Source organism: Aythya fuligula, chromosome 27 (assembly GCF_009819795.1).
Source record: "Aythya fuligula isolate bAytFul2 chromosome 27, bAytFul2.pri, whole genome shotgun sequence".
Lineage (NCBI taxonomy): Eukaryota > Metazoa > Chordata > Aves > Anseriformes > Anatidae > Aythya > Aythya fuligula.
The window spans coordinates 3,269,100-3,289,436 of record NC_045585.1 but is presented as its reverse complement, the minus strand read 5'-3'; the positions used below and the strand labels follow the sequence as shown (position 1 = coordinate 3,289,436).

Genomic DNA, 20,337 nt, shown 5'->3' with positions numbered 1-20,337 from the left:
TAGAGCCGAAGAATTCCCCCAATTGCACAAAACCGACAGGAGGCAGCCGCAACTTCTCATGCAAACACCGCGATTTAATTCCCCAAGCGAAGCGAGCGTTGCTTACAAACAGCTCAGAGGCTTGGTACGAGACAAGAGTGGGATGAAACGTGGTGGTAGCATGTGGGTTGTGTAGGATATCAATATGAGCTGCACCTGGATTCATTAGGGCTTATCTCGAAGCTGTGGTTATCATCCCTGACTTTTTAATCAGGTTTAATATGGGATCTGGTAATTTTGCTGTTCTGTTAGCTAATTCTTTAGATATTCTGGGAATACAATCACTATAACCAGTCGTTCACAGTGTTGTAGATGTATAAACCAACCAGGTAGGTACATTCCTGACATCCCCAATGGATAAGGTAAGGGCAATGGCAGTGTCTCCAACCCTTTTTCCCCGCCCCGTACCTGGAAGAGGTAGTCACCCGGCGGGACGTCGGTGATATCGATCCACTGGCAGTCGATGTCATGTCGGTACACGTCCCAGCATCCGACCGTGATCCCTTGTTCACCAAAATTGGCACATTCGTACTGTTTTTGCACATCTAAAGGAGGAGAGGAGTTAAAACCATGCAGTGTTGGATTCACAGACCGTGTTAGATGAAGGGCTGGTTGCTCTCCAGCTCCCATAGCCAGCGATAAGCTTTGGGCACGATATTTTGGACGAGACAACGCAGTATTACCTCGCTTAAAGTCCTTACATGGACTAGTTAAATGCCTGGGAGGAGTTTTCACCTTTCCTGTGTTATCACCCAGGGGCAAGTCTCGGAGTTTCGTGCTTTTTGGGAATCAGACCACGCACACTCAGGTGCCCAGAGCAGCTCAGAATAAATACGTAAGAAGCTGAGGTCTGGAAACCTCGACATACAGGGGGTCTGTTGGGATGCTCTTAAACCCATAGAGACCATTATTCCACCCAAGCACATCCTCAGGACTGGTTTCCAGGTCCTTTCAAGCCCTGCTCAGGAATTTCCTAGCATCTTTGAGACCTGTAACATGTACAGGGACAGCAGAGAGCACGAGGGGTGCTGTCAAACACACCTGCTTCACACTCCGTGTCTTCCAGACAGAAACTGGCCTTGTGTCCCTCAGCTACCTTGGTCCCGTTGAGGTTCAGGAGGTCGTAGTGGGTGAAAACCTCCATGCTGTGGTAGTGCCTGCAAGACACAGACGGGGAGAGCCATCGTTAGGGCGAGCAGACACCCCTTTAATTTAATTACCACCTCTGAAGGGCTGCGGGGTGCCCCCAGCAGCGGGACAACGTGGATGGGAAGAGCCCAGCCTTTGTGCTGCTCCATCCCTCGGGCAGGAATTTCTCCTCCCACAGCGGCGGGGGAGGAAATAAATGACGATGCACGAAGTGCTGGGAACCAAAAGGTGCAACAGGAGGAGAGGGAGAGAGGAACCCCAGGCAGGAGACGTTCCCCTCGGCACGCTCCTACGTGGCACCAGCACTCGGGCTGCCTCCATCCTGGCTCCCAGCCCGGGGATTTGTTTATATATCAAGTGCTAAAGCTGTGCCAGGGGAGAGCCTTGCCCCAGTGGTTTATAGGGTGGGAAAAATCAAAGCCAGCAGCACCAGGTTATCATTTCTAGTGCCCTGTTGACCAAAAAAACCCTATTTCACCTGTCCCTAACAGGCTGCAAACAGAGCAGGACGTACCCAAGCTAGCAACCTGGCTGTTTCTTTTTTTTTTCTTTCGTATTTTTCCCCTTTTTTATTTTTAAAAAGGGACCGGAATGTAAATTTATTGGCAGAAAACGAACAACAGATGGAACCAGCTTCTCCCAGCACTCGCTTCGCTCTGATCTAAACAAGGTGACAGCTGGCTTCGTGCACGCCGCGTTTCGTCATTTTTAAACGGGGAAATGTTGGTGTCAACTCAGCCGGGGCTGTGCTGCTGTCCCAAGCTGCTGTCGAACACAGCAACGCTCAGGAGAGAGCACAGAAGCTGTGCTGTAAACCTGAAACCAGCAAAGCGAGACCACTGCAGGGTTTGGGCGGTGCTGACCTCGTAACTTTGTCCTCTTCTATGCCAAAATGCTGCTTCGGCACAAAAAAAATCAACCTGTGCCTAAGTGCAGGCAATTCCTCGGGCCAGGGAGGAGGTGGAAGTGCCCAAGTAGAGCTCCACGTGGCCAGGGCTGGGAGCACAAACGTGGTCATGCTGATGTAACACGCTGAATTTGATCCCAGCCTTGGAATCGGGGGAAAAAAAAACCCACAGCACAAGCACGATGTTGGGAACAGGAGCGCAGCCACGGGTGCTGAGAGCAGAGCTGGTCCCCAAATCCTCAGGTACCAGCCTGACCCCAGACTGAGGCAACTACACGGACCCCCGATTCAAAACCTGATGCTTATGAGTTAAATACATAAATAATAAAAAGCACAAGGCACAGCTCGTCTCCTTTCCAGCTGTAAAAATAATCACAGCATAAAAACTTACAGCCACAAGTATTGCAGCCCCACTCTGCTCAAGTTCTTACAGAAAAAAGGGGTCAAGGATGGAAGGGAAGAAATCTTCCCTCTAGAGATTGGCTCTCTCTTCACTTTCTCCCACCTCCCCTCTAACCAAAACCAAATAAATAAATCACGACATGCCAGAAATTAATCACTTCTGAGTCCCCTGCTAGGATTTTTCCCATTTTTGTTCTGCTTCCACATCAAGAGCCTACTGAACAGAAGCTCCCAGTGATGGAGGGAGGCAAGGAGGAAAGGAGAGACCTTCTGCAGCGGCCAAGCTGTTGACTTTGAAGCTGTCTCATTTGGCTGCCTCCTGGATAAGTTTGAGGTCTCGAGTCTGACTCAGTTTCTGAAATATGTCTGAATCATTCAGAGAGGTGTTTACATTCTGGTGTTTACAGGCTGGAAAGATTGAAGAGGGATTGAGTTCATCCCTCCTCCGTATAAACAGAATCCAGTTCTGAGCGCACAGATGGCTCTTGGCCTCTTCCTGAGCCTTTCCCAGTCTCACCTCACTTGGGCAGCCTCTCCCCAAGAGCTCCAAGTGCCTCCTTTTTACCCAGCCTGCGACGTGCTCGAATCCCTGTGGCACCCACAAGTTCCTCCAGCCCCTTCCCATCCAGAAGAGCAGGCAGACGCTGCTCTGGTCCAGGCTTCCTCCTCCCCTGCGCCTCCCCTTTCCTATTTACCTCCGGTTCTGTGCCGCTGAGGTTTTAGCTCTGCTCGTGCCTCTGAATGCAGCCGTCACAAAAACAACCTGTCTGCAAGGTAAAAGCAGCCAGCACCTGCCCCATACCACAGCCTCACCTCGCTCAGACTGTGAGCAAAGGCTATTAAGGACTGTACTAGTTGGGAATTTATTGCTCTACGTGTTTTCAGAAGGCACAAGCCTTCCCTTTTATCCCAAATTATAGACTAATCAACCTTGTAACAAGCCATCATTCCAGAACCAAAGCAGCTGCACGGCTCAGTTCCAGCTCCCTTTCCTCTCCCTGGTTTTCTTTGGCTGAAGCTCTCAGCGTCCCCCTGAAAAACGATGCACTTTGGGGGGGAAAGTTTACTGTTTACCAAAAAGTGCCAAAACCAAACAATCTCCCAGCTGTGCGCAATCGATGCAGAGTCGGGACGCATAAATAAAATAAAATAAAATGCAGAATGAGTGTGGTTTTGGGTCCCTTCGTGAGATGATCAGACGGCTGCATCTTTCTAGATAAAGTGGGTCCAGCAGCACACGCTTTCTTTGCATAACACACGGATGCTGCCCTTGCACACGCATTTCTCCTGATGAGAGCTCTGCATCTGTCTTGTTCTCATACCACCATTTACACCTGTAAATCGTGCTGCTGTGAGATTATCCCAGCTGCCCTAACACCTATCAGGCTTCTCCAGCCCCAAGCATCTCAACCTCCCCCAGCAAAACCAGTCCAGCCCAGTCCCCAGCTGCGTTCTGCCTCCTTTCCGTAGGAACAGGGCACGAAGGAGGCCCCGTCCCCGCGGCACTCACCGGTGGCAGTCGTGCCAGACCCAGGCGTGGCGGCCGTTTTTGGGCCTGAAGTCGGACTGCCCGTTGTTGTGGATCTGCGAGGAGAAGCGCAGCAGGCGCCGGTAGCCGGAGGTGACCGAGGTGTTGGCAGCCGAGCTGGCCAGGCAGTTCTCCTCCAGGGCGCACTGCAGCATGAACATCGGGCGGTCCTCCAGGTAGGCCGTCTGCTCCACCAGCTCGGCGTTCAGCACCAGGTCAGGGGCAGCTGGAAGGAAGGAAGGAAGATTTGAACTCACAGCCTAACTAAAAACACCCACAGAGATCTGGGAGAGGCAGGCCCAGCTCCTCGCACCGCGCTCAGCACCACCAGCATCCATTTGGCACACCCGACGCATGGCACAGGCCACCCATTCCTCCTGTATATCCCAGGGCAATGTGCTAAAAGGAAATAAAGCCTTGAGTTACTCACTCTCTGAGCAGGACACGCCAGCACCAAAGCGACCACCTCCTCTAGGGCAGGAGACGTCGGCCCCGTCGTGCCGGCAGTGGGCCAGGGACATCTCCGTCCCCGAGCACTTGACCCCGCTCATGACCACGCTGTCAGCGCTGACGTCTCCGTGCCAGTACCAGGTTTCCTTGGTAAAAAGACACAAAGAGGCATTTTGCACACTGTTCAAGTCATTTTTGGGGACTGCTGGGGGAATATTTGTCCCTACCTAACTTGTGTTCTCCCTCCAGGGTCACAAACGCATGAGCCCACACCATCACGGAGACAAATCTTGCCAAATGGTGCTGGTATCTGAGCCATAAAACCAGTAACCTGTAGCTCCCACTGGAGTGAATTTAGCCATGGAGCAAGCTACTCCTATTAATTAACACTTCCAGAGTTTCAAAAAGAGAGGAAGGATTCATTTGTTGCCTACTTTTTTGGGGATTGGGGTTCCAGATGGAGCGCCGTGCTTGGTATTTGTCCAAGCAGAGGAACAGAGGCAGGACGCTGCTGATCAGCAGTGCTCCAGGCAGCATCCCCCATCTCACCTCGCTTCACTCCATGCTTCCTAGCTCTGATGTGGGAAAGAAAAACACAAAATAGTGGGGAAGAGATGAGGAAATACTGGGGAAGAGATGAGGAAAGTTAACTGCTAAATTCTGCAGGGACATAAAGGACTGGGAGCAGAGAAAAGTAACCTGAGGAATGAGCCCCAGCCTAAGCTGAAGGCTTGGACTGGGATTAAAACCCAGCTCAACCAGGTTCCGTGTACATCTGACCTGTGTAAGCACATCTCTGCCCCTGTTTCTGAGCTGCTTGAAATCTCTCCTTGTTTTCAGTCCAGCTGTAAGCTCAGTTTTCCACCCTGTTGTGCCCATCCAGCTGATGAATTCATCCCTGGACCATTTTAGCTCATACAGGCTGTGCCTCTGGGAGGGATGCCCAGCAATTAAACCACACCTGCCTTGTGATGCCCATGGGGGAGGGCAACAAGAAAAGCCAGGGTGGCAAGAGGAGGGGACACAAAATTAATGGCCAGGGGACACACAGCCCTCGAGGGGACTGGGACTAACTGGGATGCTAACCCAGGGGTCTGCATCTCCTGGCTCAGAGGGGGATTTGCGGATATTCAAACCCTGCCTGCTCCCCATCTTCATCACCCAGGCTTACAGAATTTGTAGGAGCAACAGAAAGTTGCCAGCTGCTGGGAGAAGGGAGGGAGGGGAAAGAAGACAACCAAAAATTCTGATTTCCATGTGTGAGCATCAAAACCAGGAGCACGTTTCCAGGAGAAGAGACCCCAGCACGGCTCCCTTGCAGCAGGCTATGTGTTAACCCTGCTAGCAACGCTCTGTGCACACAGGGCTGCCCTGTTCCACACAGTGTGGCTTTATCCTCGCCGTGCTGGTGCAGCCGGGAGGTGCATAAGGGCCTTTTCTGTTCTAAATACCAGCAGCCTCAGCTAAAGGAAAAAATGGCTTGTTGCTCGCTGGACTCTCGGAGCTGTGTCAACAGAGCAGGGCAGCTGGAAAGGCCAGCAGCGTTCAAGGGACGTGGCTGTCCAGTCAGCTGGAGGAACCAGCTTGCATGGGGAGCTGTTTTGTATTTTTTTGGGGAGCCCCAATACCCATTTTGTGCCCAAAACTGCAATAAAGGCCCAGAAGTTAAATATTTCCCTACAAAAGCTGCTGTTACATGCCCAGATCTGCCTGTCCCTCTCCCACCCTGTGATCCTGGAGGGATGAACACTTTATTCCTTCGTGGTTACCCCAGGCTCGTTAGTTGGTAGCTTTTATCCCTGTATTAAGTGCCATTCTTGGTTGTGTGCAAGCAGGGAGGGTTTAGGGTGTTTGTGATTAAAAGACAGGAACAGCTCGGAGCCAGCACGCAGCTCCAGAGCAGACGTGCCGCACGGAGAAGCAAACTCCAGGAGCAAAATCAAATTGTTTTCAAGCCATCTGACACCACGTTAAAGTTGGCTTCGAGCTTCACCCAGCCTGAGGAGTTCAAGTCCCCAGCCTGACTGAGGGAGGGACAAGAAACCGCACAAAACCACCAGCCCAACGGGGCCAGACTGGGAAATCTGATCCCTGAGCAGCACGAAAACACGAGGTTTGCCCAGAGCAGCACTTTCTGCTCTGAACATCCCCCAAATCTCTGCTGTGCGTCGACATTTAACCTTCAGGGTCTCTCCGGACAACACCTCGATGCCAAAATCTGATTTTTTTTTATAACCCCCACTCATCCTCCACCACCCCCTACCCATCGCAGAGGTGCCACCGTGGCCACCACGGGCACGGGAGGGCGCAGGGGACCTACCTGGAAGGCATGGCTGGCGAAACCCAAGCCCAGTTGCCGACACACCACCATAGCCTCCACGGTGCCCCAGCTCTCGCTGCAGACGGTGCCCCACCGCAGCGTGCCGTTGCGCTCTGCCAGCACCTCCACCCGGCCCTCGTAAGGGTTGCGGCCGCCGCTCAGGCGCAGCTGCAGGGCACAAAAAAGTCCATAAATGTCAAGCATGGAAGAGGCAACGGTTATCCAAGCAATTTTTAGCCTTTGGAGGCTAGAAATTTTGTTTCTGCTGCTTGCAGAGCAGTTGGTGCAGTTTGGTTCTTCGTCTCCCTTCTTTGTCTCCCACCGTGGGCACCCAAGCCCAGCATCTGAAAGCGGCCCATGCCAGCTGCAAGAGAGCAACACGCTTCTCCCAAAAGCCTCCCTCCTCCTTTTTTCTGTGTTAGTGGCTGTTTATGGCCTTTGGCAAGAGGATTTGCTCGTAGAAACCCATGTCTGGTTCATCCAGTTGGAGATTTTAAGCTCCACGTGGCAAACGGGACAGCAGCACCAAGACCTGAGTGCCACCGTGAGGAGAACCAACAGGGTCCCGTCACATCAGGGATATGCAGCAGCTCTGTAGGGCCACCAGACTGCTCAGATCACAGCCAATGTGGCACTTCAGCCCTCTATAACCTCGCTGAGCCTTGAGGAGCTCAAAGTTCAGGACAAAAGGAAGCGCCGTCCTTACACGCTCTCCCACCTAACGCAAGGCAGATGTTAAAAATCTGAATTTTTAGGCAGGGCTTGGTGAAACAATTCCTACACAGACACCCAAAATGCATCACAAAGAGGGCAGACGATGCTCTGGGATGAAGACACCTCGCCACGTCACCCATATCCCGGCCCTTTGGCTTCTCACCTGGTTCTGGAAACCCATGGCAGGAACGTTGCACCTCACAGCAGCATCCTCTTCGTGGTTGCAGCCCTGCGACTCCATGTTGAACTTGCAGTCCGTGATGGATTTCTCAAAGCCCGTGCAGTCGATTTCGTTGAGATGAATTGGACCCATGCCTTTGGGAGGGGCGAGAAAGAAAAAGTCTTATCTCCTGCCCGTGCTACTGTGAAGAAATATCCAATAACACTTTATTAATACTTTGCAGACGTCGTGTTGGACTCTAGCATTCAAAACACAATCCTGAAATAACTCCAGCGATTTCTTGTAAAAAAAAATAAAACAAAAATCTGAAAGATTATTATTATTAATTTTACCATTAAATTCTTTCCAGTAGTCTCTGGGAGTCAAGCGCTGCAGCAGAGGCCAAGTTTCCGCTGTTACATAATTTACAAACTTCAGCTGGAGGAATTCACAAATTTTGACCTTTTGGCTGCATCCATATGACAGGAATCTGGTCTCAGTCAAGGGCTGACATTTAAATGCAAACATCTACACGCTCACTGGGACAGCAGAGCGGAGCAACGCAGGGAGGTGCAAGAAATCAGCCAAACATTGTGGGGCAGGTGCATGGTACAGACTCCAACACCGCTGATAAAAGCAAGGCAGCAAGAGAGCAAATGTCTCTTGTCACTGCACAGAAAGGTCCCAAGGAACTGGGAGAAGAATTGAGAAATTTGGTTCCTTCCCCGGACAACACACGATTGTCATTTCCACTAGAGACCTACATAAGAGAAGGCAATAATCCCATAAAGCTCCCACGTCCTGTTTCCAAACTGAGCTCCAAACTGTTTAGAAAGAAGATTTTTGGGAAAGAACCCGAGATTTTGGCAGATTTGCTTCACCACAGAAGAACAACCAGAGTCCATGCAATCCCATCCATCACTGCTGCTGGGCTCACAGCAGACAGCATGGTCAGGAGATCCCTGCAAGCAGCAGCTGGAGAACCTCTGGTCTCCAGCAGTTTGTAGGAAGATTTCGGAGATGGAGACTTGGAAAAAAATATATATATCTGAATTTTGAGCCATTTTTTTGCTTACCTCTCTGGAAAGGAAAATGTTACCCAACTTCGAGGCTGCTCCTTTTATATCTCAAAGCAAAGGGCTGACTGGAAGGCGGGAAAAGGTGATGGGTTTGTTAATGGTAGGGGGCTCTTTTTGCTTAAAAACCTTTTTCTGCTGCCATCTGGAGCCTGTCTAACTCCCCGGGACAGCCAGCACACCTGTGACTCAGATCCTCTTTGTGGCTGCCTCTGGAAATGAGGTATCTGCAGCCCCGGGCACTGAAACGCAGCCAAATGTCATTGCTGTAGGGGTGATAAAATTTGTATTTCCTCCTGTGCCATTCCCTTTAGCAGAAGAATAGGATTAGGGCTGTATGTCCAACATACACATTCACCTGCTGCTGGGGGGTTTATCTTATATTCTCCTTCCAAGGGCACTGCAGGGACACAACATGTTCAGGAGACTCAGACTCAGACCTTCCTTTCAACAAGCTCTATCTGAATATGGGTAAGCTGTTTATTCTGGGTCTCATTTATCTAGAAAAAGGGGAAATAAATCATTATCTACAGATCCTGAAATCTTTGTGGGAGACAGTTTTCTCCCACAGATCCCTTTTATCTTCATTAGGATTCCTAGACACTCACTGCACAACACTCGTGGCTCTAGAAAGTGAGTGGTGTTTTACCTTGTGAAACTACATCTCCAACACGGTGACAAAAAGAATGGTCACTCCAATTTGTATTTGAAAACACAAATTCACCAAGATAGAGATGTGACAAAGCAAAGCCTAAACAAATAAAGGGACACAGAGTTCAACAACCGAGTTGTTGAACCGAGCACTCGGTGTCCCAGAGGACAGCTCCGGCAGGGTGCATTGACTGATTGCCAGTGTTTAACATGGAAAAAAAAGGAAAATATGTGGAAATTCCAGGCATTTCTAGGAGCTTCCAGGCTGAAGAAATGCCACCCTTTCATTTAGTCTCATGATACAGGGTTTGGTGTCATTTTCTCCAGGGTTAACGCTATGGAAGTGAATCAGAAAGTGGTTTGCGAGGGCAAATGTTAGGCTCTGAGTTGCCATTTACCAGGCTTCGGAATTTAAACCAGCTCCCAAACACAGGAAATCCAAACCCAAAGCTGGCTCTGAGCTGTACAAATAGCCCTTCTATTTATAACAGGCTAAATTAATATTCTGGGCTTAAATTGGAGAGCGTTTGAAGTCTAGACCCAGGGCCCATTTTTGCCAGGAACCTTCTAGTAATGCCTCACACCACGTGCATCTAGAGAGCTTGCAAAGAGAATTGGAGAGCAACGAGTGTGATAACGAAGAAGTAATTACTGGAGCAGCTGCTGGAGGGGAAGGTTAAACTCATCATCACTAGGCGTCTTTCAAGGAATCCTGAATATCCCTCTAAGGCACAGCCTCGAGGGACTTATTAAGAGCAGCGAAGAAATTCTTGGTCCCCAAAGCAAACATCCCAGTAAAAACATTCGCTGCCCTGGATTGTGAAAGGGTTTCTCAGAGGTGGATGAGAGGAACGGTCCCTGGAGCTCCTTTTGCCCTTACCTTGCCCCAGCCTCGCGCCCGTTATCGCTTCCTTGGCGCTCCCGAAGCCCAGCTCGCGGCACACCACGCTGGCCGACACCAGGTTCCAGTTATCGTCGCAAACCGTCCCCCACTCCCCGTTTTTCAGCACTTCCACTCGTCCTTCGCCGGTGTTGGCTCCCCCTTTCAGCCTCACCAGGGGCTGCTGCAAGACACAGACAGGAGCAGGGTCACCACTGCCCACGAGCAGAGCATCCTTCATCTATGGCTCTGATTTACCAGGGGTTGTTTGCTCAAAATGTACCACCCCCAGGCACCTCAAAACCCCCATCACATAGTGCAAGAGGCTGGAAGTGCTGGAAGAAAGGAGATCCTTGTTTAACAAGACTTAGGGTATTCAGAGACTTGTTTTTTACACCCCTATGTGTGAAATATAAAGAGACATCTTAATTCTCTGCCGTTTTGGTGCTTGGATCAAGGAGCCTGTTTCACAGAGCCGTTCTGCAGCAGAGGGATGGCACAGCTGGATGTGCAGCAGCCCAAATCCCAGTATGAGCATCAGTTTTTCTAAGACCTATAAGAAGTATTTTAAAACACACACAATGTGGCCTAAGACTACACTGTGCTCACCATCATTGACAGCTGCAGAAATCTTCCCTATCCAAATATTACAGATTAGGGAGCTATTAGGAACAGAACAAACACATCCCCTTTTATGACTCCCCTTGAATCATGCCCTACCTATACACTAATCCAAACTGGTTAGGGGTTTTAGCCCTACACTATGCTTTACACCTGAAGAAACTCGTTGGGGCCAACAGGTGATTTGCACCAGACCCTGAAACCTCTCCAAATATAAGCAGAGGTGCTCTATGTGGTGCTGCTCAGCCGCTGGATGGGTTCAGCTGCTGGGCAGGTCTCTGGACAAAGCTCCTGGGTTAACCAAGGAGCCCAACGAGGAGCCCCAGCCACCAAAACCTGCTGGCTGCAGCTCTGACTGGTGGAATAAGTGATCTGACAGACGGCAGTCCGACACACGCAGCTGAGAGGCAGGTTCAGCTCTGTTATTCCCATTACTTAGAGTTTCTACTACAGCAATATGGGGTAGGATCGTTTGGGGTCTGCTGAAGTGCCAAGAAAAAGCCCACTGCTATAGCCACAGAGATATAAGGCTGGGGAGTGCAGGCTACAGCCGAAGCCTACAACACCTAATGCACCCTGCAAAAGAACTTGAACCCAGTGTTAAAAGCCTCCAGACCCTGCAATCACCCCCATATCCTAAGGCTGCACATCCTTTAAAGGTGGGAAGTGACCTTGCATTCCCCTAGCATCAGCCTAAACCACGTTTGCTGCAGGTTAAGTTCCCATCTGGCCGCCCCGCTGATGCTGAGAGCAGCCGACTCCAGGCACGTTTCCTAGCAGCCTTTTGCATATCTGAGGACCTTTGTGCTACGCTCAGCCTGCTCTTTGCTAGACTAAACAAACACAGCCCTCCCAACCTTTCCTGCGGGCCGTGTTTTCCCTGCCTCTCGGGGCATTTCTCTGCAGAGGACCCAGGGGCGGCGGAAATACCAGCTTATTTCCATCACATCTCTACGGGAGAGAGAACCCGGCAGGATTTGAGTGACTGCGAAACAGCAAAGCCCAGCAGCAACCGGGCACGGATTCAACTGGCTTGCACGGAAAAGCTCAAACAGGAACGTGAGGGCTGTGCTTTCTTACTACTTGCTCACAGCCTTGCCAGCTGCAGCGGTGAGCGAAGGCTCCCACTCTTCCAAGCCTGGTACCACGGCCTCGTAAGCGTGACTAATTACACTCCGCTGGCTTCTTCCACTCAAAGTTGTGCCTTGTCCCTTGCTCACCTCCTGCCTGAAGGCTTTTCGGAAGCCGCTGTGGCTGCTGGGGGCGAAGGCACGTCCCGGGACGCAGCTGACCACCGCTGGCATCCCGTTCTCGCACGTCGCGTTCTTCTCCGCGTCCACGTTGAGGTGGTTGCCCAGCTTGCAGCTGGAGATGTGAGCCTCGTTCCCGCTGCAGTCCATCGAGTAAGCCCAGTAATGCTGCTTCCTTCTGCTGGCAAACATCCTGGCAGGAAGAAAGAGGAAAATGAGAGTTTGGAACCCAAAAGAGCCGTGCCGATGTCACTGAGACAAGAACACCTTGGGATTAAATGAGGAATGACCAGCGTTATTTGAAGGGTGACCCATTCACACTCACAATACCCCTCCGTTCAGGTGCTTTGGAATAAATTTAAGCTACTAAATTAATAGCTTAAATTAGTATTAAATTAATTTAAGTGTCTATTTAAGCTAAATTGCAGAGTGTGAATCAATGGCATGGCTGGAGCAACAACTATGCACTTAAGGAGAGACACTTAACAGAGATCCCACGCTGCAGGGGTCAGAGAGCAGAGCCAAGGCAGTTAACTAAAAAGGCCAAATGGGCCCCAAAAAGACCTCTCCCGTAACCGAGCTGCTCTCTTTGCTTGCCATCACCTCTCAGCTGTGAGGAGATGGCAGAGAGCTACGGCCCTCCAGCTTCTCTCCCAGCTGCAGCGTTAACAACTGCAAGCCTGAAAGCAATTTCCACCAGCAGAAGCAATTCCCTCGATGACATGTTCACGGCAGAGGAGATTGGCAGCAGCTTCTGCTTCTTGCTCCCAAACCTTAGTGCTCGCTTGGAGCTGCTCCAGGGGCTGCTAAGGGGAGCACCAATTCTGATCAACCACAGCACCTCCCTGCAGGACACAGCACCTGAACAGGACCTGGTGGAGGAACAAAGGAACCCGTAGAGGGTGTTGGTTTGAAATTCAGCTGGGCAGGTCGTGACTGCAAGGTTTTTTCCCAGGTGCTACCCTTCAGTGGTCCTGTGTGGGCTGGTTTGTTCTGTCCTGGATGCTGGAGAGGATCTTTTCCCCTTCCACTCGCTAAGCTTTGCTGACAAGCTCATCCAAGCTCACATGGCTCACAGCCACCAGCTAAGCTTTTCTGAAACCAGATTTCTCCAGGTTGATGCTAGGGTGAAATACAGCCGAGATGGAGATGCAAATGCATCACACGACGGGGAGTAAATGCTCTGCTGGAAAGGGCTGAGGATGGAGCAGCACAGGCAACCTGCCCGTCCTGGGGGTAAAACACCATCAAACCGGGGCTGTGAGGGGCCCTGAATCGACAGAAAATAAATGGGGATAGGAAGAGGAAAAATAAAAAACAAGAAACATAAGAACAGAGGGGATGTGGGCAAGAAGAAAGTGCCAGACACTTCACAGCTAGAATATCTCAATCAATTTTGGACCAGGCCTTGAAGACTTTTCTTACTTCTAATTAAGCTGTGCTACAGCTTAATTACACATTACCCCTGGGAAGCATCTGGAAGCCTTCTCGAGTGATTTTACTCCATACCCTTGTAGCAGGAGCCAGCTCTGCTTCATTCACCACCCTTCATTCTGGGCTCCCATTCGGGAAGCGAGAACCTGAAGGAGAGTTTACACCGAAATCCTGACACACACACGTGCAGAGAGCTCCACGAGCTCCAGAGCAGACGCAGCAGAAACCCAGCCTGTCTTAGGGAAGTAATTATGGGGATGCCTTATAATAGCAAACAATGACCTCAGCCTGGAAACTCGATGAGGCATTAACATCTGGTGGATATTAGCAAGCCCTTGGTAAGCTGGGGAGAAACAGCCAGAGAAAGCCCCACCTCACTTCCCCAGACCAAATATATGTGTATATATATTAAAAAGTGGAATAGTGATGATGTCTGCAGACAGAAACTCGGGGCATTCCTGTTATTTAGCACAGAGAGGGTGCAGCCCACCTCTCCCTGGCCTTGCTGTAAGCCAAGGGCAATGCAGCTTGGATCATGGTGAGTGAACAGTTGTGCCGTGAGTTCAGCCAAAGCTGGAACCCAAAGGATTTCTACCGGTCAGGAGAGGTTGGTCTTCATCATTTAAGCTTTAAAAAAAGGCATAGGTTAAGCCCAAGGGCTGCGGGAAGTGTCTTGGGGTGTAGCTAAAGCAACCCTGCTTTGTAAGAGCGTGTCTGAGAGGTCTTGAGGAGAGCAAAAAGTGCTGGGAAAATTCACATAATTCACATACGTGCTGGGAAAATTCACCCCTGGTGCACTGAATGCAAAAAAAAAAAAAAAAAACAAACACGTCCTGGAGGTGCTGAGCTCCTCCATCCTCTCCTTGACAAATCACGAAGCTGTAAGAAGGCATCAGGTCCATCTCTCTGTGCCTTGGGTCATAAGCTCTAGCTGTCCCCATCAACAAAAAGCATTTAATCCTCCTCCCTCAGCCCCAGCAAGGCTCGGAGGAGGAGTTAAACAGCACTTATATAAAACCACTTTGAAGCACGAACAAGAACATGGAAACAACGCTGAGATTTGTTTCGTTTCCTACCATAAATCGCGCTGTCAGCTGCAGAGCCTAAGTTACATTCAGGAATAAAACCCTGGCACGGGGACAGCAATGAACTAAGTTGTTTTCTTTCAAGCAAGATCCATCTGCAAATCATTTCACCTCCCACCACTGTGCAGAAGAGCCCAGGACCCGTTCGCTCAGCCTGCAAAACTGCACTTTGTGGGCACTGGGACTGGCGTGGATGCTGCCCCCAGCCCCTCCGAAACCCAACCCCACTGGGAAAGGATCCTGGGAGAAGGGTGTTTACAAATGAGGCAGAGCAGAGTCTGAGAAAAGAGGAAAAACATTTCTGAGGCTTCACACTCATGTGGACATTAGGGTTTAGTTGGAGTGATCAGGAGATGAACTCCTCTCTCCCCTAAAAAAACCCGACATGACCAGAAGGTGTGGGGGGCAGCGCACAGAGCAGATCTCAACAGTTTTCACTCCAGTATCTCAATTAAGAGGCAAGGACCTCTTAATTGAAATCCTCAGCCCAGACTTGGGACATTTCCCTTACCAGCGATGCATCAGCCAGCCCTCTGCTCAGAGAGCCAGCAGACACACGCTGCCCTGCTAACATGTGGTTCAGGTCTCTGCTAACATGAAGCATAAAGGGCAGACGCCCCAGGAAAGAAAACAGCTTTTAAAAGTATGCTAACCAAACAAAACCGCCTTTCTGACAAAGTTTTACAAGTCTTTCTCTAATGAAACAGCATGCCATCTTCTTCTAACCCAGCATAATGCTAATCATATTTTCCAAAACATCTTTCCGTGGGTGCAGGAGCAAGCAAGCCATCACCGCCTGCTGAGAACGAGCAGAGGTGAGGGAGGAATTAGGGCACTACCTAAGCAATTTGTCTGGTTCGGTAGCAGAGATGCACATGCCTGGTATTTGTAAGCACTGCATATTCATAACTCCTCCAGTGAATGGGATTTTCAACATTGCTGAACAGCCATGCCTCGGTTTTTCCATCCTTACAGGCGCTGTTGCAAGAGGCAGAACAATTACCAAGCGCCCTTTTATTTAAGGCAGATGGTTCCAGCTGCTAAGGTTAATGCTTTTCTTGGAAATGCCACAAGCAAAAAAAAAAAAAGGAAAAAATCTGCTTTGTTTTACTAGAAGCATCCTGCCCTCCTGCTCTGATGCAGGCGGTGGGAATCTCAGGGCTGAGTTTGGGGGAGAAACCCCGCACTGATGGGAGGAAAAGTTCCTTTAACAGGAGCAGAACACGAAACCGCCTGGTAGCAATTATTAAGTCACTGCTCGTCTCCCTGGGAAGCCCAAAAAGAGATCCACTTGGGTTATTTATTTTATATTCTTTGCGCTGCCGTGCAGCTTTACGCTCTTCCAGCCCAAGGACCTCTTCGATTGATCACGATCTTACTAACGAGAGAAATGAAACGTGGCCAGCTGGCCCCAGGGGGAGCCTTCAGAAACAGCAACTGCACAGGCCGAAAGGAGCAGGCAGGAAAACCACAGCTCCTGCTGGAGAAATCAGTTCTTCCCCCACTGACTGAGGCTTTCCCACTCCACAGGTCACATACTATAGGAAAGAAGCGAGACGGGATTTAGCTTAAACTGTTTTGCATCTGCTTCGGGGTGTTATTTCAAGGGAATGGCGTAGGAAGAGCCATGTCTGTGATGAAGGCTGGTGACAAAAAGCAACGACAACAAAAAAAGACCGGAGCTCCCAGCTTTCAAGACAAGAGGAACGCATCCTGAACTGATCAGCCCCTCAAAGACACGATGTTCTCCCTAGGGATCACCGTTTTCTTCCCTCTTTTTAAAGCAATCTACAAACAGAGGAACTCAAAACAGCTCTGCAATCACAACTGCATCCTCCTACCAGCACCGCTGGAGATGCAGAGGCAGAAAGAAGCAAGGCAGGGAGCAGCAGCAGGATGCACGACCCATGCCTGCAGCTCGGAGCAGGCTGCGATGCGCAGAGCAAGGCGCGCAGCTGGAAGCGGCTGGCAGCTCTTCCAACCCCGAGCCCTGAGCCACTGCCGGTGCCAAAAAGAGGTGAACCGGGGCTAACAGCAGCGAGAAATTTACTGGGAAATGGTCCCCAGGGCAGGCGGTTTCTCTGTGGGGGATTTGGCAGCCGGACACCCATGAGCCATGGATGGTGAGCCTCTGAGAAAGCCAAATGTGAAAGCAGCTGGTTGACACGGGTTGACACATCAGAGTTGTGAGACCAGGGCTGCATGCAGGAGCAGGAAGGAGGAACGTGGCCAATAAAGCACAACAAAGTCCTGTTTTATTTCGGGGTGGCTAAGAGCTTAGGTGTGCTTGCAGCTAATAGGTTTACTCCCAGTAAAGTATCATCACTTCGCTCGTGTCCACCCATCCTGCACACAACACAGGACCTAAACCCATTGCTAGTGAAGGAAACTATCATCCCAAAGCCAGAAACAAATTAAAAAAAGATGGTTTTGGGCTGACTATCCACATCTCCTACTACAGGACCTATCAGACACTAAAGCTGATACGGCCCTAGGCCTCCAGCCAGCACGGTGAGGATCAAACCATTCCCCTGGCCGCACAAGGAAATGCTTGACATTTCACATATTTGCACAGGAGGAAAACCTGATCTGAAGGAATGAAGCAGTTGGAGGTTTTTCCTCCCTCGAGGTCCCCAGCATCGTCGGACAATTTGCATTTCTGAACAAGGCCCCGAGTGTTCGCAGAGCCACGCGACTCACACAAGGTTCAGCTCTTACTTGTAGACCTTGGCGTTGTATTTCCTCTCGCTCGGAAATCCAAACATGCCGCAGACGACTCGGGAGTTTTTCATGGTCCAGTGCTTGTCACAGATCTGCTTCCAGGTCCCCTCGTCCTTCACCTCCACGTAACCCTCCGTGACGGGCACCCGCTTGCGGTAGGTGGCGAGGATGGCGCGGATCCTTATGTCTTCCACCTGGATGTTCATGTTCTGTGAACATAAAAAAAAAAAAAGACACAAATGATGCAAGGAAACCTGCTGTGTGGCTTCCAGGTGGGGAACAGAAATCGATTCTGCTCAGGGGAATCACAACTGGACAGAGGGAGGCAGAAAATAAAAGATTAGGAAAAGTCACACCAGGGATGCAACAAACATTGCGCAAGTCCTTCCTTGGCCCTGGGAAAGATGATGCTTTTTCTCATGTTAAATAATAAAAAAAAAAAATCTCATTTTTTATTTGAATTCATTGAAAGTGCTCATTTCAGGAGCGTGGTGATCTTAATTAGGTCTCAGCTACTATGGGAATTAACCTCATAACTTCAGTAGGGCCAATTTACCAGCAGCAATCAGGGAGGTGGGAGCCCTGGCAAGGAACCGAAACGGGGGGGTCTCTCTGGGCACCCCTTCCCCATCTGGCCTGGCACTGTGGGAGCCAGGACCCCCATCTGCTGGCACGGGCACCCCCTGTGTCCATGGGCTGGATTTGTCCCCCGGCTGAAGCAGATGGCTCAGAGGTTGCACAGATTTTCACATTTGGAGCCTACGTGAGAAGGCTGCGCAAACAAACCTTGCAGGGACCAAAAGCAAAGGCCGACTGGAAAATATCTGCTGTGGCAAGCAATTACAAAAGAGCTACTGAAAATTTTATAGCTTGCTTCCAGGAGAGGATTTTTTTATTATTTTTTTTTTTCTTCGCAAAAATGTACAAAACCACGTGGTTGTGCTAGCGGTTACATCAGAGCTGAGGAATCCTTCCCTCCCCTCGCTCAAATTCAATCGCTTGGAAAAGAAAAGTGCCCAGAGCTTTAAAGAGACGCCGGCTTCTCCGGGACACGGACCAGTGGCACACACAGAGGTATTCGAGTCAGGGAGATCACAGCAGGACTTGCAGAGTCCTGCGAGTTACACGTGGCGCATCCCCCTCCAGAAACTGCCCCAGCACTGATGGAAATCGCAGGGCACACGGAAACCAAGGGCAGGGAAAATCTGCTCCTCGTTCACAGCCCTGGGCAAGTCACTCCAGGCTTTTATTTTACATTTAACACTCAATTTTACAGCAAACTGGGTGACTGATTCCTCCATTCACCTTCAGCTGGAGCATCCATGAGATACCCCCCGTGACCCGGGCCAGCAGGACCTTGAGTTTTACCCAGGAAAATCAATGCAACAGGGTTGACAGCTTGGGCTTGGATCTTAAAAACACCTATAGCCCTTAGGGAAAAAAAATACAACCAGAAAAAAAAAACAAACCACAACAAACCAACAGAAACACCCACAATAATATCCAAGTTTGTTACATCTGAGACTTTAAGGCGTTCAGACAAAGGGCCTGATGCAAGAGCGAACTCATGCACCTCTTGTGCAATCTGGAAAGTCCATTTCCATTTGCAATACAAAGAGTTTTTCTCCTGTAACGCTGCACAGCTTCTGACTACGTGCTGTCAGGGAAGTAGCAGAGCCTCTGTGCATTGAAGGCCTCCCCAGGCTGGTTTCCAAACCTGCAACTCGCTTTTCCCCTGGTGCAGATTATAAAATGTTTCCAGCCCTTCGCTGGAGGGGGAAAGTGTTTACCTGCAGCTGGAGGCCAGCGCTGCCTGAGAGAGCACCTTGTTTCCCTGCTCCCTCCATCACGCCCTGCTCTCTTCACCAGGAAACAAGCAGCAAGAAAAGCCTTAAATCCACTTGGAAATAGCTCTGACAGCTGAAGATCTAAAAATGCCTGGAATAAAAAGCCTATGGGAGAGGATTAACCCAAAAGACAGAATGCCAAAGCTTAAAATTGCACTCAACGAGCACACGAAAAAGGTAGTAACGACGGAGGAAATTTGCATTGACAGCTGAGAAAGTGGGTGAGACAGCCTGGGTGATTTTTTTTTCTGTCTGTGACTGCAGGATATATCCACCCTATATAAAATCCTAAGTATGTTTGCTGCACGTAGGTACGTCGGTATCAGCCTCACTGCATAATAAAGTAATTGAAAGGGGGCATTTTCCTTGCCTAGAGCTGACATAGCAAGGTGCTACAGTCCACCTGTGGCTTTCAGTCGGCTGGCACTTCCATTTTGCCTGGATTTAAGCAGGCCAGAGGCAGCAGCCTGTCCCCAGCATGACGGAGAGGAGGAGAATTCAGACCAAAGTGTGATTCCTCCTTCAGGAATGATGCTCGAGGATGCCTGTGTTTCCCAGGAAGATGCAGGATGGGGTTATGAGCCTATTTGGGGTCATGCAGAGACCAATTCCAGATGTGCAACATCTGCATGATGCTTCCCCCACGAAACAGCAGCGTTATGCTCACATTGCCATGTTACTCATCGTCAATACATGACCATTTTCACTGCCACAGCATCAGAGGTCCTCGGTGTGATGGAAGCTCCCTTAGACCAGGTGGTGACACATCTGAAAGGCCTCCAAGATACGCAGGGTGCTCAGAGGGTGGGAGAAAAAAATATTCTCAGCCTCCTTTTGCAGATTGGGAAATAAAACCCAGGGAGATCAAACTGCTTCTCCAAAGACCTTAAGGGCAGGAATTGCATCCGAGTATCCTGAGGTCCCGACCCTAACCTCCACGCAAAGATCCCTCCTGCACCAGGGAACATCAGCAAAACCTCTAGCACTCATGTTTGTGTTTTATTTTACCTTTTTTAATCCTTCCCACTCCACCACCCTCGCTGGAGCTGTGGTGCACAAGGGCAGAGACATCCAGCCTGCCTCTGACAGCTGCCACTAACAGA

At 50.2% G+C, this 20,337-nt stretch overlaps 1 protein-coding gene across 1 annotated transcript in view; it reads right to left on the bottom strand.

Annotated features, from left to right (window-relative positions):
* Positions 1-20,337, bottom strand: part of LOXL2 (lysyl oxidase like 2) — a 43,484-nt gene that overhangs the window by 3,065 nt on the left and 20,082 nt on the right. The window contains exons 4-12 of the mRNA XM_032204063.1: positions 17,385-17,596; positions 12,118-12,340; positions 10,277-10,460; positions 7,673-7,824; positions 6,796-6,963; positions 4,456-4,621; positions 4,008-4,251; positions 1,081-1,196; positions 448-584 (exon numbers count right to left, since the gene is read on the bottom strand). Coding sequence (XP_032059954.1) covers positions 448-584; positions 1,081-1,196; positions 4,008-4,251; positions 4,456-4,621; positions 6,796-6,963; positions 7,673-7,824; positions 10,277-10,460; positions 12,118-12,340; positions 17,385-17,596 — 1,602 coding nt within the window. The remainder of the gene's footprint in view (positions 1-447; positions 585-1,080; positions 1,197-4,007; positions 4,252-4,455; positions 4,622-6,795; positions 6,964-7,672; positions 7,825-10,276; positions 10,461-12,117; positions 12,341-17,384; positions 17,597-20,337) is intronic.